Source organism: Netta rufina (genome assembly GCF_964035555.1).
Source record: "Netta rufina genome assembly, chromosome: 30".
Classification (NCBI taxonomy): domain Eukaryota; kingdom Metazoa; phylum Chordata; class Aves; order Anseriformes; family Anatidae; genus Netta; species Netta rufina.
In genome coordinates this window covers 571,058-583,218 of record NC_140154.1, presented here as the reverse complement: position 1 = coordinate 583,218, position 12,161 = coordinate 571,058, and the positions used below count along the sequence as shown (strand labels likewise).

Here is a 12,161-nt window from a genome sequence, read left to right as displayed (position 1 = left end):
ACGGAGGTTACTGGGGCCGGGACCGTGGGGGCCGGCACCGGCCACTGGCCCCCGCACTCGGTCCCACAGCCCTGCGTGGGGCTTGGCTGCAGCTGGAGTGGGAAAAGAGGTGGCAAAGGTGGGGCGCAGCTCCGTGGCTGGCAGGTAGCGAGCGGCAGGGGTACCCCGCTGGGACAGGCATCCTGCGGGGTGTGCGTCCCTCTGGGATGGGGTCCAGCGGGGTGGGCATCCCCCTGGGGCAGGCTTCCCACCCAGAACCAGGGGGGGAATCCCCTTGGGATCAGTTTTCCCCAGGGATAAGCGTCCCGTGGGGGTGGGCATACCCTCAGGGTGAGCATCCACTGGGAAGAGCACACCCCAGGACGGGTTTCCCACTGGGACAGGTGCCCCCCCTGGATGGGCACCCCTGCAGGACACGTCTCCCCTTGGGCTGGGCACCTCCCAACCACACAGGACCCGGTACCCATTGGGACAGGGCAGGGCGAAGCGCCGGGCTGCAAACCCTGTCCCCAATTAATTCCATCATCGGGGACACCGCAGGGCTCCGGTAAAATCCAGCCCCTGGGGAGGGGGCTGGGACCTGGCCCTGCTTGGGGACCCCCGGCCCTGCCAGCGCCAGCCCCCGGGAGGGTTCCCGCAGCCCCGGCTGCCCGGGGGCTGAAGCCGGGAACCTCGCGGGGCCCCGGGGAGTGCACATCAAAGGCTGCGGGCTGACTCCGCGGCCAGAAATATCCCCCAGGGCCGATAGTGGAAAAGTTGATGTTTAGACCGAAGGGAGGCGGGGGGGAAAAAACCCCAGGGGCCCCGCTGTCCGTGCCAAGGTAAAAACACTGCCTGGCGTGGTAAAATAAAATAAAGAAATGCGAGAAAAAAAGGACTGGAAAGGAACACAGCCCGAAATAACCCTCCGAGCATCTCCCGCCTGCCGGGAGTTATCTGCCTGCTAAATTCTGCACACGCACAGGGCATGAAAATAGCCTGTTTTCCTGCGGTAGCGAGTCAGGAATATAGATAATGACATTCTTATAAGTCACCTCTGTTACTCAGCTTTTCCTGCGCGCCGGTGACCGCCGGGCACCTTGGGCAGCCGCGACCCCCGGGCAGGCAGGGGCACCCCCGGGCGCAGGGCGGGTGCCCGGCTGCAGGGTGCAGACCTTGAACAAATACACCCGGGTGCTGGAAATAGCTCCCGGCGCAGCGCCGGGGCCGGCGCGGGGAAAGGGCGGCCCCGCCTCGGGCTGCCCGTCACATCTGGGAAGCCGGGCAACATCTGGGTGGCAGCCACAAGCCGGACCTGCAGGACAGAGGGACAGGGACAAAACTGAAAGGTGCAGGACAGAGGGACAGGGCTGTGCCCAAAGGTGAAGGACAGAGGGAGAGGACAGTGGTCAGATGCACAGGACAGAAGGACAGGGACAGTGCCAAGAGATGTGAGACAGAGGGACGGAGCCGTGCCCAGAGGTTCAGGACAGAGGGACATCCCAAGAGATGTAGGACAGAGGGACAGGGCTGTGCCCAGAGTTACAGGACAGAGGACAGAGACCAGAGGTGCGGGACAGGACAAGGACAGCCCCGAGAGATGCAGGACAGAGGGACAGAGCCGTGCCCAAGAGGTTCAGGACAGAGGGACAGCTCACTGCCCGCTGCGGGAACATCCCCGTCCCCGTCCCCATCCCACGAGCCCGTGGCAGCCCCGTCCCGGCTCCCCCTCGCCCCGGGTGCTCGCGCCCGCGCCCCGCCAGCGCCTGGCTTGTCCGGCCGCCCCCCCCCTCGGCCGCTGCATTCCTCCGGCGCGGGGCCAGCGCGCCCAGCAACCGTGGCAGGGCTGGCCTCTAATCCCCGGGCATGCCAGCCCCGGGGGGACCGTCGCCGTCACCCACTCCCCGATAGGTGACCAATGCCCGAGACGAACAATTAGGGACAAAGCCGGAGCCGCCGGGGGCTAACGCCGGCCTTCACGGGTGCCTTGTGCGGCATTCGGCGAGTTTAATGAATTGTCCATCACTCCTTTCAGCTCCGCTCGCCCGGGCTGGATTAATCTGAGAAGCCGCAGTGGGGTAGGAGCCGCTAAGCCTGTATTTATTACTCTTCCATTGTAACTAATTGAGGTAATTATCTGTGACTCCAACCCCGCGCAACAATGCCGCATTCACCGCACCCCCCCCCCCTCCCGCCAGCTCCTCCGCACGGCCTGGGAGAGCCGGCACCGTGGCCACCGCGCACCGGGGACAGGGCTGGCACCGTGGCCACCACACACTAGGGACAGGGTTGCCATTGCTGCCACCACACGTTGGGGTCACTGCTGGGACCTTTTGGCCACTGCATGCCAGGGACACAACTGGCACCGTGGGCACGTTTGGGGCACCTCTGTCCGGGGCACAGCCAACAAACACCACATGTGGCCAACGGCACAGCCAGCACCGCGCACACACAGGTCACGGCTCCGCAGGGCCACGGCCAGCACGCGTGTGTTGTGCCACAGCCACTGCATGGCCACGTGAGCCCTGGCATGACCGGCACCGCAGGCACACGGTGGTCATGCGTGGGCCATGGCAGGGCCAGCACCACCCAGGGGGGTCACAGCTGCCTGGGACATTGCTGGGACCAGTGCGTGCGTGGGACACGGCTCCCTGGGGGCTGCTCATGCGTGGCCACGTCTGTCCCCGGGGGTCCTGGCTGCGGTGGCACCGCCACAGTGATGCCAAGGGCAGGGTCCCCTCGCATCATCCCCTGTGCTTGGGCCGGGACCCCCGGTGCCCCCCCTATTTGTCCCCCCTCCCCGTCCCGCCTGTCACTGGCTGCGCTGCGACATCTGCCGGCAGCGGGGGGACGGCGCGAGGGGCCGGGGGGGTCCGAAGCAGCGGCTCGTTTCCTCGGGGGGGGGGCGGAAGCAGGGGTCCGGGCAGTGGCGTGCACGGGAAGGGCTGTGGGACACCGGGGGGTCGCGGGCACAGCCGAGATGGGCCGTGCCAAGGGGTACTGGGCTGTGCCAGGCAGTACAGACTGTGCCGAGCTGTGCCAGGCTGTGCCAAGCTGTGCTGAGCTGTGCCAGGCTGTGCCAGGCTGTGCCAAGCTGTGCCAAGCTGTGCCAAGCTGTACTGAACTGTGCCAGGCTGTGCCGAGCTGTTCCAGGCTGTGCCAAGCTGTGCCAGGCAGTTCTGGGCTATGCCAGGCTGTGCCAAACCATACCAGGCTGTGCCAAGCTGTGTTGAGCCCTGCCAGGCTGTGCCAAGCCGTGCCAAGATGTGCCAGGCTGTGCCAAACTGCGCCAGGCTGCAGTGAGCTGTGCCAGGCTGCTGAGCTGTGCCAGCCGTGCCAAGCCGTGCCAAGCGACACCAGGCTGTCACCAAGCTTCGTTAATCCAAATGGGGCCATCCTGAGCCGTGCTGGGCCGTGTGCGGGACCCCCCCCAGCCGTGCTGGCCACCTCAGGGCCCTGTGCCAGTGCGGGGGTGACGTGGCCTGGGACAGCCCCGTGTGCAGCCCCCCCCGGGCGCCTGGGTCCCCCGCAGTGGCGGCTGCCCCACGCCGTGACCTCCGGGCCGGTGTCACCAGGATAATGACAGGGTCGCGCAGGGGGGCGGAGGAGGAGCCGGTTTTTAAATAACGTGCAAATTGGACACGTTATTTCTGCGGTTTCCTCTGGCCACGGGGATCCTCCCCCCCCCCCCCCCGCAGCGTGACTAAGAGGTGGCGGCCGTCCTGGGGGGGGGGGGGGGGGAACGGTCCCCCCCCCACCACCTCGGTGACTCACCCGGGGTCCCCCCCCGGCCCTGACGTCAGTCCCGGGGCCACGGGCCAGCCCGAGGGCCGCCCCGGCACAGGCACCTACTCATTACGGGGGACCCGGGGAGGGGGGGTCCAGGGGGGGCCGTGACGCTTCGGGAGGCTGCGGGGGGTCCCCCGGGGCTGGGGGGCCACGGGGGGGATCCCGGGTCCTGGCTAGGGATGGGGACAGAGCCACAAGTGCAGGGAAAGGTGGGGGGGCACCTGCGGAGGGCGCATTTGGGGCCAGGTCCCCCCCTGGTTTGGGACCATTTTTGGGGCTAGATCCCCCCACTTTGGGGCTGAGCCCCCCCCATCCCCACGCACGCAAGGGGCAGAGGCTCAGCAGTGGGATCCCACAGCCTTTATTGGGGTCGGCGCCACCCCTGGCCCACCAAAACCGTGCCCAAGCTCCGCCCCCAGATGGACCACACCCCTCCAGGCCACGCCCCACTCCGACCACACCCTCCCATGCCCCGCCCACAGCGCACCACGCCCTTTCAGGCCCCGCCCCTCAGGCTCGGGTGGGGCTGGCGGCTCCGGGGGGGGCTCCGGTGCTCTCCAGGCTGCTGCTGCTGCTGCTGTAGGCGAGGGCGTCGCGGCACGGCCACCGCCGGCCCCCCCCGGACCCCCCCTCGGCCTCCGAGTCGGAGTCGGGCGCCGTGTGCCGCCGGATGCGGGACACGGCCTCCCGCAGCGCCTGGGCGTAAAGCACCGGCCGCCGCGGGGGGGGGCGTCCCCGAGGCCCCCCTCCTGGCCCCGGGCTTTGCTTGGGGCCCCGGGGGCTGCACGGCGGCTGGCGGGGGGGCGAGGGTGCTGCTGGAGGGGTGTGGGTTTTGGGGGACGCAGGGGGGCTGCCTGGGGGGGGCGGCGGGCCCAGGGCTCCCCCCGGTGTACCGGACCTGCTGCCGCTGCGGGGGGGGGCACGTACTGGGCCCGGACCACCACGCGGGTGGCATCGATGAGGACGTGCCCCCCCTGCCCCCGCCGTGCTCCGCTGCGCCCTGGACCCCGCTCCCGGCTAGCCGCCGCGCGGGGCAACGTCTGGCTGTGCCGGGGGGGTCCCACTCCTCCAGGGGGGGTCTGCAGCCCACGGGGCCGCCGGGACCCGACCTCGGTGGCCGCCCGGGGCAGCGTGTGGCTCCAGCCCCCCAGCACAGCCCCACGGCCCCTTGGTGCCGGGACGGGGGGGCTGCGTGGCCCCCAGGGACCGCTGCGTGGCCGGGGCTGAAGGGTGCGGTGGGGTGCGTCGTAGGCGGGGGGAGAGATGTAGGGGGGCGGCCCCCCCCGGCGCACATGGGCCGCCTGCATCCGCCGCATGTGGGTCTCGTAGCTGGGGGGGCCCAGCTTGCCTCCCGGCACCGGGTTGCGGGGGGGGCCTGGTGGGTGCCGGCCCCGGGGGGAGCTGCACCCTGACCCCTCGGGGATACAGCGGGCTGGGGGGGCCCGGGGCCGGGTCTCGTGGCTTGGGGGGGGCCGGTAGGTGAAGTCCTGTGGCGGGCAGGGGGTGGCAACGGGGCAACCGCGGGGCACGGGGGGCCAAGGGGGGGCCAGCTCCGCCACCAAACGCTTCTCCAGGTACCTGCAAGACAGAGAGGGGCGTGAAGGGCGCCGCGCACAGGGGCTAGGGGCACGGGATGGAGCCCACCCCCCCCCCCCCCACCACCACCACCCCCCTGGCCCTACTCACGCGTACTCCCCGGCGAAGCTCCGGTAGGTCCAGGGGGACGCGGGCCGGCACCCCGCGGCCATGCCGACGGCCGGGCTGCAACACGAGACCGTGTTGATCTCCACCAGCAGCAGCTTGGTCCGCTCGCAGATCCGCAGGCGCCCCGCGCCCCGTTCCGGGCCGCCCAGCATGGCCCGGAGAACCGGAGGCTGCCGGTGCTGGGGGGCCAGGGGGGGCCCGGCGCTGCCGCTTCGGTGGAGCCTCGGCGGAGCCACGCGCCCGCCCGCACAGGCGCAGCCACCGCCGCACGTGCACCCCCCCGGACCCCCGAGCCACCCCGTGGCACCGCCAGGCCGGGGGGATGCAGGGCACGGCCCCGCCAGGGTGTGTGGGTCCCGGTGTCGCCGGCTGTCCCAGGGGGGGGGCCAAACGTGTCCCCCACACCCTCACCCCCCCCTCGGGATCCCTTCCCCCCCTGCGACAGCGCGAGGCGATTGCCGGGTTTGGCACCGAGCGCTGCAGCCCACGCGGGCTCGGAGCGGAGCTTAGCAACCCTCCGGCGGCGGCATGGCAACGGCACCGGCACCGGCACCAGCTCCCGGTACGGCACTCGGCTCCCCTGGCCCCCCCCCCCGGCTCCCCCCGTGGCCCTCACCTCGTAACGCTGCGCCGGACCCCGCGCCGGACCCCGGAGCTGGCGGTGACAGGGGCTGCGCTCGGCCTCCCCCCCGGCCGGGAATGTGCCGCGCTCAGCATGGCCAAGCCTCGCGCCTCCCCCGGGCAGCACCAATGGCAGATCCTGGCGTTGGGGTGGCCGGTGACCCCCCCACAAGCCCTGTAGGGACCCCCGGGGGGTCACAGCCCCCCGCCGGACTCCGCTGCCTTTCCTCAGTCCCGGTTCCCCCCTTAGCTCAGCGCCGGGAGGGTCCCCGCAGCCTGCCCGCTCCCCGTCCCGTCCCCAATCCCGGCCTTTTAGAAAAGCCACGGGCGGAACAAACAGGGATTTAGGGTCTGGGTGAGCTCAGCAGATTCCCCTGAGCCCAGGGAGGGGCTGAACCCCCTTCCCCGGGGCACCCCCTCCGCCGGTGACCCCCACAGAGCCTGCAGCGAGGCCGGGTTGGTGCCAGGTCGGTGTTTATTCGCGGGTTCCCCCCGCACACGAGGTGGTGGCAGGTGAAGACATAGCAGTGAGGGGCCCGGGGACAGCCCTGGGCCGGACGGAGCCGAGTGGGGACAATTAACACGGAACAATTAAAACGGAACGGGACAAATCCCCGCGGGGGGGGGTTGCCGAGGGTCCGGGAGCCGCTCGTGGAACAGCCCCAGCCCGCAGGGGGCTGATCCCGGCCCAGCTCCACGCAGCCGTTTCCCAGCCGGGCTCGGTGCCCCGTGGGGAGCACCCCTGGGGGGGCCAGGGGCTGACCCAGCGCCCCCCCGGCACGGCCAACGTGGGCTCAGGGCGCACGGCGAGGCTCCGGGGGGGAGCCAGGGGCTCTCCCTACCCGGGGAGCCCCACGGTGGTGGTTATTGCTGGATGTTGCTGGTGAGTGGGGACCCCCCCCGGCCTTCCCCAAGAGGCTGGGGGGGGCAGGAGAGGAGGGCAGGGGCACCGAGACGGGCTGAGCCCCCCCCCCCGCCACCACGTCAGGGCTTGGAGCCCTCTGGGAGAACCAGAGCTTGCAGGATGTCAGAGAGAGAGATGATGCCCTTGACCACGTCGCTCTCGTCCACCACCACCAACCGGTGCACCTGGGGGGGACACGGAGGGGCTGAGCTTGGCGCGGGGACCCCCGGGCCCCACCCGCCCCAAGCTGGTGCCCGGGGTGGGGTGGGGGGGGAAGGGAAGGGAAGGGGGAAGGGGTTACCTCGGCCTCCACCAGGCGGTTGATGATGGTTTCCAGCGTCTCGTGCTTGTAGCACTTGAGGACGCCCTCGAAGTAGTGGGAGCGGTGCTGCAGCGCCCGCGTCACCGTCACGTCCAGGTTGTTGTACGTCTTCTCGGCCGCCAGGTTCTGGGGCAGGGAGAGGTGCTGGGGATGCAGCCAGGCCCCACACGGCCCCCCCCTCACCCCAACCCAGCCTCTACGCTCCCCCCGGTACTCACGATAACGTCGAATTTGGAGTAGATGTCCACCACCCGCCCTAGGAGGGAGAGAAGGAGCCGTGAGAGGCGCGCTCGGGGGCTGGTCCCGCGTGCCAGGGGCCGGTGCCGACCCCGAGGTGACATTTAGGGACAGCCGGCGCGTGCCGTGCCCCCTCCTCACCCGAATCATCGACGACCGGCAGGGCGGACACGCGGTGCTGAACGAAGATGCCCAGCGCCACGTAGATGGGGGTGCTGGTCCGCACCACGGCGATGTTGTCGTAGGTGCCGATCCGCAGCTCCTCCAGCGTCTTGGCCATGAACTCGGGCTTGGGGACCTCCGCTATCTGCAGGGGGGACGGGGAGGGGGGGGACAGTGCTGACGCTGGCTCGGCCCGGCGCGCCCCAGGCCCCGCGGTGCTGCCGGCTCCGGCTGCCCCGGGCCATGGTCCTAGGAGCGAAATCAGAGAGGGCTGGGTGCGGAGCGCGGCCCCCGGGCGGACACGGCGCAGCGTTGGCGCTAGCAGGGGGCGGCGGGGTGCCCGTGGCAGCACCTCGAGTACCTCAAGCACCTCGAGTACCTCGAGTACCCGCCGCAGGGCACCGGAGCTGCACCCACCTCGGCCTCCCGGAGCCTGCGGCGCCCGGCTCTACGCTGCCACTGTCACCGCCGCCACAACCCCGCGGGGCAGGGCTGGGACTTACGAAGAGTTTGAGGAACTTGAGGATGCGCTTGTGGGTGAGGATGTAGAGCGTGTTCCCGGAGTCGGGGTCGATGACGGGCAGGCGGTGGATCTTGTTGCGGATCAGCGAGGAGACGGCGTCGAAGAGGCTGCGGGTGGGAAGGAGGAGGAGGATGGGGAAGGGGGCTCGCACCCGGGGCCGCCACGAGGTGAGCCCCCTCCCCGCCACGCAGGGGGGTACCTGGCGTTGGGGGAGATGCAGACCAGCGGCTTGAAGGAGTCCTGCAGGTAGACTTCTGCGGGGAGAGGAGGTGCTGAGGGGGGCAGCGGTGCCGTGGGACGCAGAGCCACGGGGTTTGGGGTGCCCCAGGCAGGTCTGGGGGGGGGAGAAAAGCAGCCAGGGGCAGCCCCCCTCACCTCTCCACGTCTCTATCTTGTGCTCCTCCAGCTCGTAGATCTGCACCTGGGCCCCGGCAGAAAACCCGGGGTTAACCCCGACCCCGGCAGGAGCCAGACCCCAGGTCTGTGGGGACAGAGCCCCGCGCCGGCCCTACCATGGGTGACTTGTAGTAGCGGTGCAGGATGTTGATGAAGTCGGTGATGGTCAGCATGCCTGGGGGGCAGGCGGGGTGAGCAGAGCCCCCCTGCTGCCCCCCCACAACCCCGCAAGCCCCCCGTCCCGCTCGCTCACCCACAAAACTCTGCTTCTTGCTGTCCCACAGCGGGGCAGCCCGCACGCCGTTGGTGACCAGCGCGAAGAAAGCCTTCTTCACCTGCCGTGGGGGGCGTCACGGGGGGGGACGGGGCACCCTCGGGCAGCCCAGACCCCCCGTTCCAGGTCGTAAAACCTTAACGGGGGCAGAGGAACGCCCCCAAACCTGCCCCCGGCCCACCTGCAGGGAAGTGTCGAAGACGACGAGCTTGGAGCTGGTGGGGATGAGGTCGTAGCAGCGGTGGGACTTCATGAAGGCGGTGTAGGCGCCGCGGCGAGGCTCCCCTGGGGACCCGCAGCGTGAGGGGGACACCCCAAACGCAAGGCACCCCAAAACATGAGACAGCCCAACACTGGGACACCCCGAAACATGAGACATCACAACACCGGGACACCCCGAAAACATGAGAAAACCCGGTAATGGGACAGCCCCAAAAATGAGACACTGGTAAACAAGACAGCCCCAAAACATGGGAAAATCCCAACAGCAGGACACCCCAAAACATGGGACACCCCAACACTGGGACACCCCAACAAGAAGACACCCCAATGCCAGGACACCCCATAACATGAGAAACCCCAACACCAGGGGACCAGGACACCCCAACAAGAGGACACCCCAAAACATGAGAAACCCCGACGAAAGGACAGCCTGACACCAGGACACCCCAGCGCGAGGACACCCCAAAACACGAGAAAACCCAATAACGGGACACCCCAAAACGTGAGAAAACCCCAACACCGGGACACCCCAAAGCACGGGACACCCCAACTAGAGGACGCCGGGACACCCCAAAACATGAGACACCCCAAAAGGACACCCCAAGAGACACCCGGACACCCTAAAAGGGGACACCCCAACACCGGGACCCCCCCCCCCCTACCCCCGTGACCCCCTCCCGGAGCCCAGCGCAAGGCCCGGGGCCAGCCGCGGCGTCACCTTCCAGCCCCGGGGGGCTCTGCTCCGCCGGCTCCCCGCGGCCGGGCCGGGGCCGGGGCCGGGGCCTGGATCCTGTGGACCGACAAGGACCGGGCCGGGCGCGGCCCCCGCTCCCGTTACCGCCGCTCCCGTTACCGGGCGCCCCCCCCCGGTCCCTTTAGCCCCCCCCCCCGGTCCTTTTAGCCCCCCCCCGGTCCTTTCAGGCCCCCCCCGGTCCCCTCAGCCCCCCCCCAACCCCCCGGTCCCGTTCCCGGTGCCGCCCCCACCTCCATGGCCCCCTTCTCGCTCCCGTCCCGCCGCCCCACTTCCGCCCGCTTCTCGGCGGCGTCTTCCGCCAGCACTGCCCACGTGACCGGAAGCGCGCCCTGCCCGCGCGGCGACCTTTCCCTCCTCCCCCCCCCCCCAGCAGGGTCACCGGGAGGGGGCGGGGGGGGGGAACCGGGGGGGGTCTCCCGGGGGTCCCCCAGGCTCAGCAGGGCCCGGGCCGGCCTCGGGGGGGGGGGTCATAAAAACGGGGTGTCCCCCCCTCCCCCCAAACCGGGTGTGTTTGCTCGTTTTTATTTTTATTTTATTATTTTTTTAATAATTTTTAATTATTATTATTGTGTTTTTGTCTTTTTTTTTTCTTTTTTTTTCTTTTTTTTTTTTTTTATACCTTAAAACCTTTTTGCAGCTTTTGACGAGTCGCGGAAGCAGCTTTCAAGAGCGCCCCGGCCCTGCCTGGCCCCCCCCCTGCACCAGCCACGGCCCCCCCCCACCCCCAACACCCCCCCCCCCAAATCCCCCTCCCCCGGTACCGGGAGGGGCCCCCCCGGACCCCCCCCCAACCTTTGCCGCGTGTTTGTGCGTTAAAAAATCACGGCTCCCCCCGAGCCGTGCGGCCCCCCCGTGCCCCACCGGGGGCCAGGAGGAGGAGGAGGAGGAGGAGGTGGGGGGGGGACACAGCCAGGGACCCCCCCCAGGGTGCTCTGGGGCTGGGGGGGGGGCACAGCCAAGGACCCCCCCCCAGGGGTGCCAGGGCCGGGGGGCACCGCGTAATGCCCGCTTGCTGCTCCGCTCCCCGAGGCCGCCCTTGCCTGGGGGGGGGGGGGGGGGGGGGGCTCCCAAATGCCGTGCCCCCCCCCCCCGTGCGCCCCCTGCAACCCCAATCTCAGCCCAGCAGAGCACAAAGAGCCCCCCCCCGCCCCCCCATCTAGTATATACAATATAAGGTATAAATAGATAAATAACCTGCCCCCCCCGTGCCAACAGCGGAGCCCCAGTGGTGGGCGAAGGGGGGGGGGGGGCGATCCCCTTTGCCCCCCCTCACCCCCAGCTTTGGGGGGAGTGGGGTCAGTGCCCCCCATCCCCTGTACGCCCCCCCCAAGCCCCCCAACCTTGCACCTTGGCACATCGCACGGCTGGGGGGGGGGGACACAGGAGGGCGGGGGTGCCCCACGTCCCCCCCCCTCCGCCTCCCCCACGGGACCCCCCCCGCCAGGGGCCTTCTGCAGCCACAGAGGGGATGGGGACAAAGAGGGGGGGGGGGAGTAGAGAAAGAGGGGGGGCAACAAGAGGTGCTAGGGCACGGCCGCCCCCCGTGGGAGGCTGGGGGGGGGGGTAGGGGTGTTGGGGGGTGGGGGGGGGGGCTCACATTTAAAAACAACGAAAAATCTAACACTTGAAATGAGGTAGGTTTGGGTGCAGAAGCTCCTTGTGTCTGGCGGGGGCCCTTCGCCGCTGCGCGCGCCTTTTCCTCCCGCGTCGCTCCGCTCGCTCCGGGGCTCGTCCGAGACGCACGAAAAAAAAATAATAATAAAACAACAAAAAAAAAAAAAACAAGAAGAGAGCCAAAAAGAAAAAAAAATACGGAAAAAAAGGAAAAAAAAAAAAAAGACAAAAAAAAAAAAAAAAAAAAAGGAACCGAGGCGAGCTCTGGCCGCCGCCGGCGCGCGACGGGGCAGAGCCCGGATTGTCGAGCTCAAGGAGTCTGTGTTACCTTGGTAATTAGCGAGCAAATATTATTAAGGTTTGTTTCTAAAAATCCAGGCCGGCGGCTCCCAACTCGCTCCGGCTCCGCTGGGACCGCTCCTGTTCCCCCCCCCCCCCCCCCCCCCCACCACCACCACCTCCGTGGCTCCCCCCGCCACGAGGAGGGAGGCGGGCGGGGGAGTGAGGGGGGGGGTCGGTTTTTTTGGGGGGGAGTGGGGTATGAGGGGGAGGCTCGCCGGGCCCCCCCCCCCGCCCCTGCTCCCCGCTTTTTTCCTCGCAGGACGAAGCAAAGAAAACCCTGAGTTGCCAGTCCGTCCGTCCGTCCGTCCGTCTGTCCCC

At 69.0% G+C, this 12,161-nt stretch overlaps 1 protein-coding gene across 3 annotated transcripts; it reads right to left on the bottom strand.

Moving 5' to 3' along the window:
* Window positions 1-6,557: 6,557 nt before the first annotated feature.
* PRKAG1 (protein kinase AMP-activated non-catalytic subunit gamma 1) lies at window positions 6,558-10,181 on the bottom strand. 3 transcript variants are annotated; one of them, XM_084303681.1, is made up of 11 exons: window positions 10,118-10,181; window positions 9,852-9,923; window positions 9,093-9,196; window positions 8,754-8,972; window positions 8,617-8,662; window positions 8,441-8,495; window positions 8,222-8,348; window positions 7,698-7,863; window positions 7,538-7,575; window positions 7,299-7,445; window positions 6,558-7,182 (listed from the first exon to the last, which is right to left on the bottom strand). In XM_084303681.1, the coding sequence occupies exons 3-11, from the start codon at window positions 9,162-9,164 to the stop codon at window positions 7,078-7,080; spliced, it is 975 nt and encodes a 324-aa protein (XP_084159807.1). In that variant the 5' UTR covers window positions 9,165-9,196; window positions 9,852-9,923; window positions 10,118-10,181; the 3' UTR covers window positions 6,558-7,077. The 3 variants fall into 3 exon arrangements, with proteins under 3 accessions (XP_084159807.1, XP_084159806.1, XP_084159808.1); XM_084303680.1 differs by lacking the exon at window positions 9,852-9,923 and having other exon boundaries at window positions 10,118-10,174; XM_084303682.1 differs by lacking the exons at window positions 9,852-9,923; window positions 10,118-10,181 and having other exon boundaries at window positions 8,754-8,812; window positions 8,891-8,972.
* Between the last annotated feature and the right edge of the window lie 1,980 nt (window positions 10,182-12,161).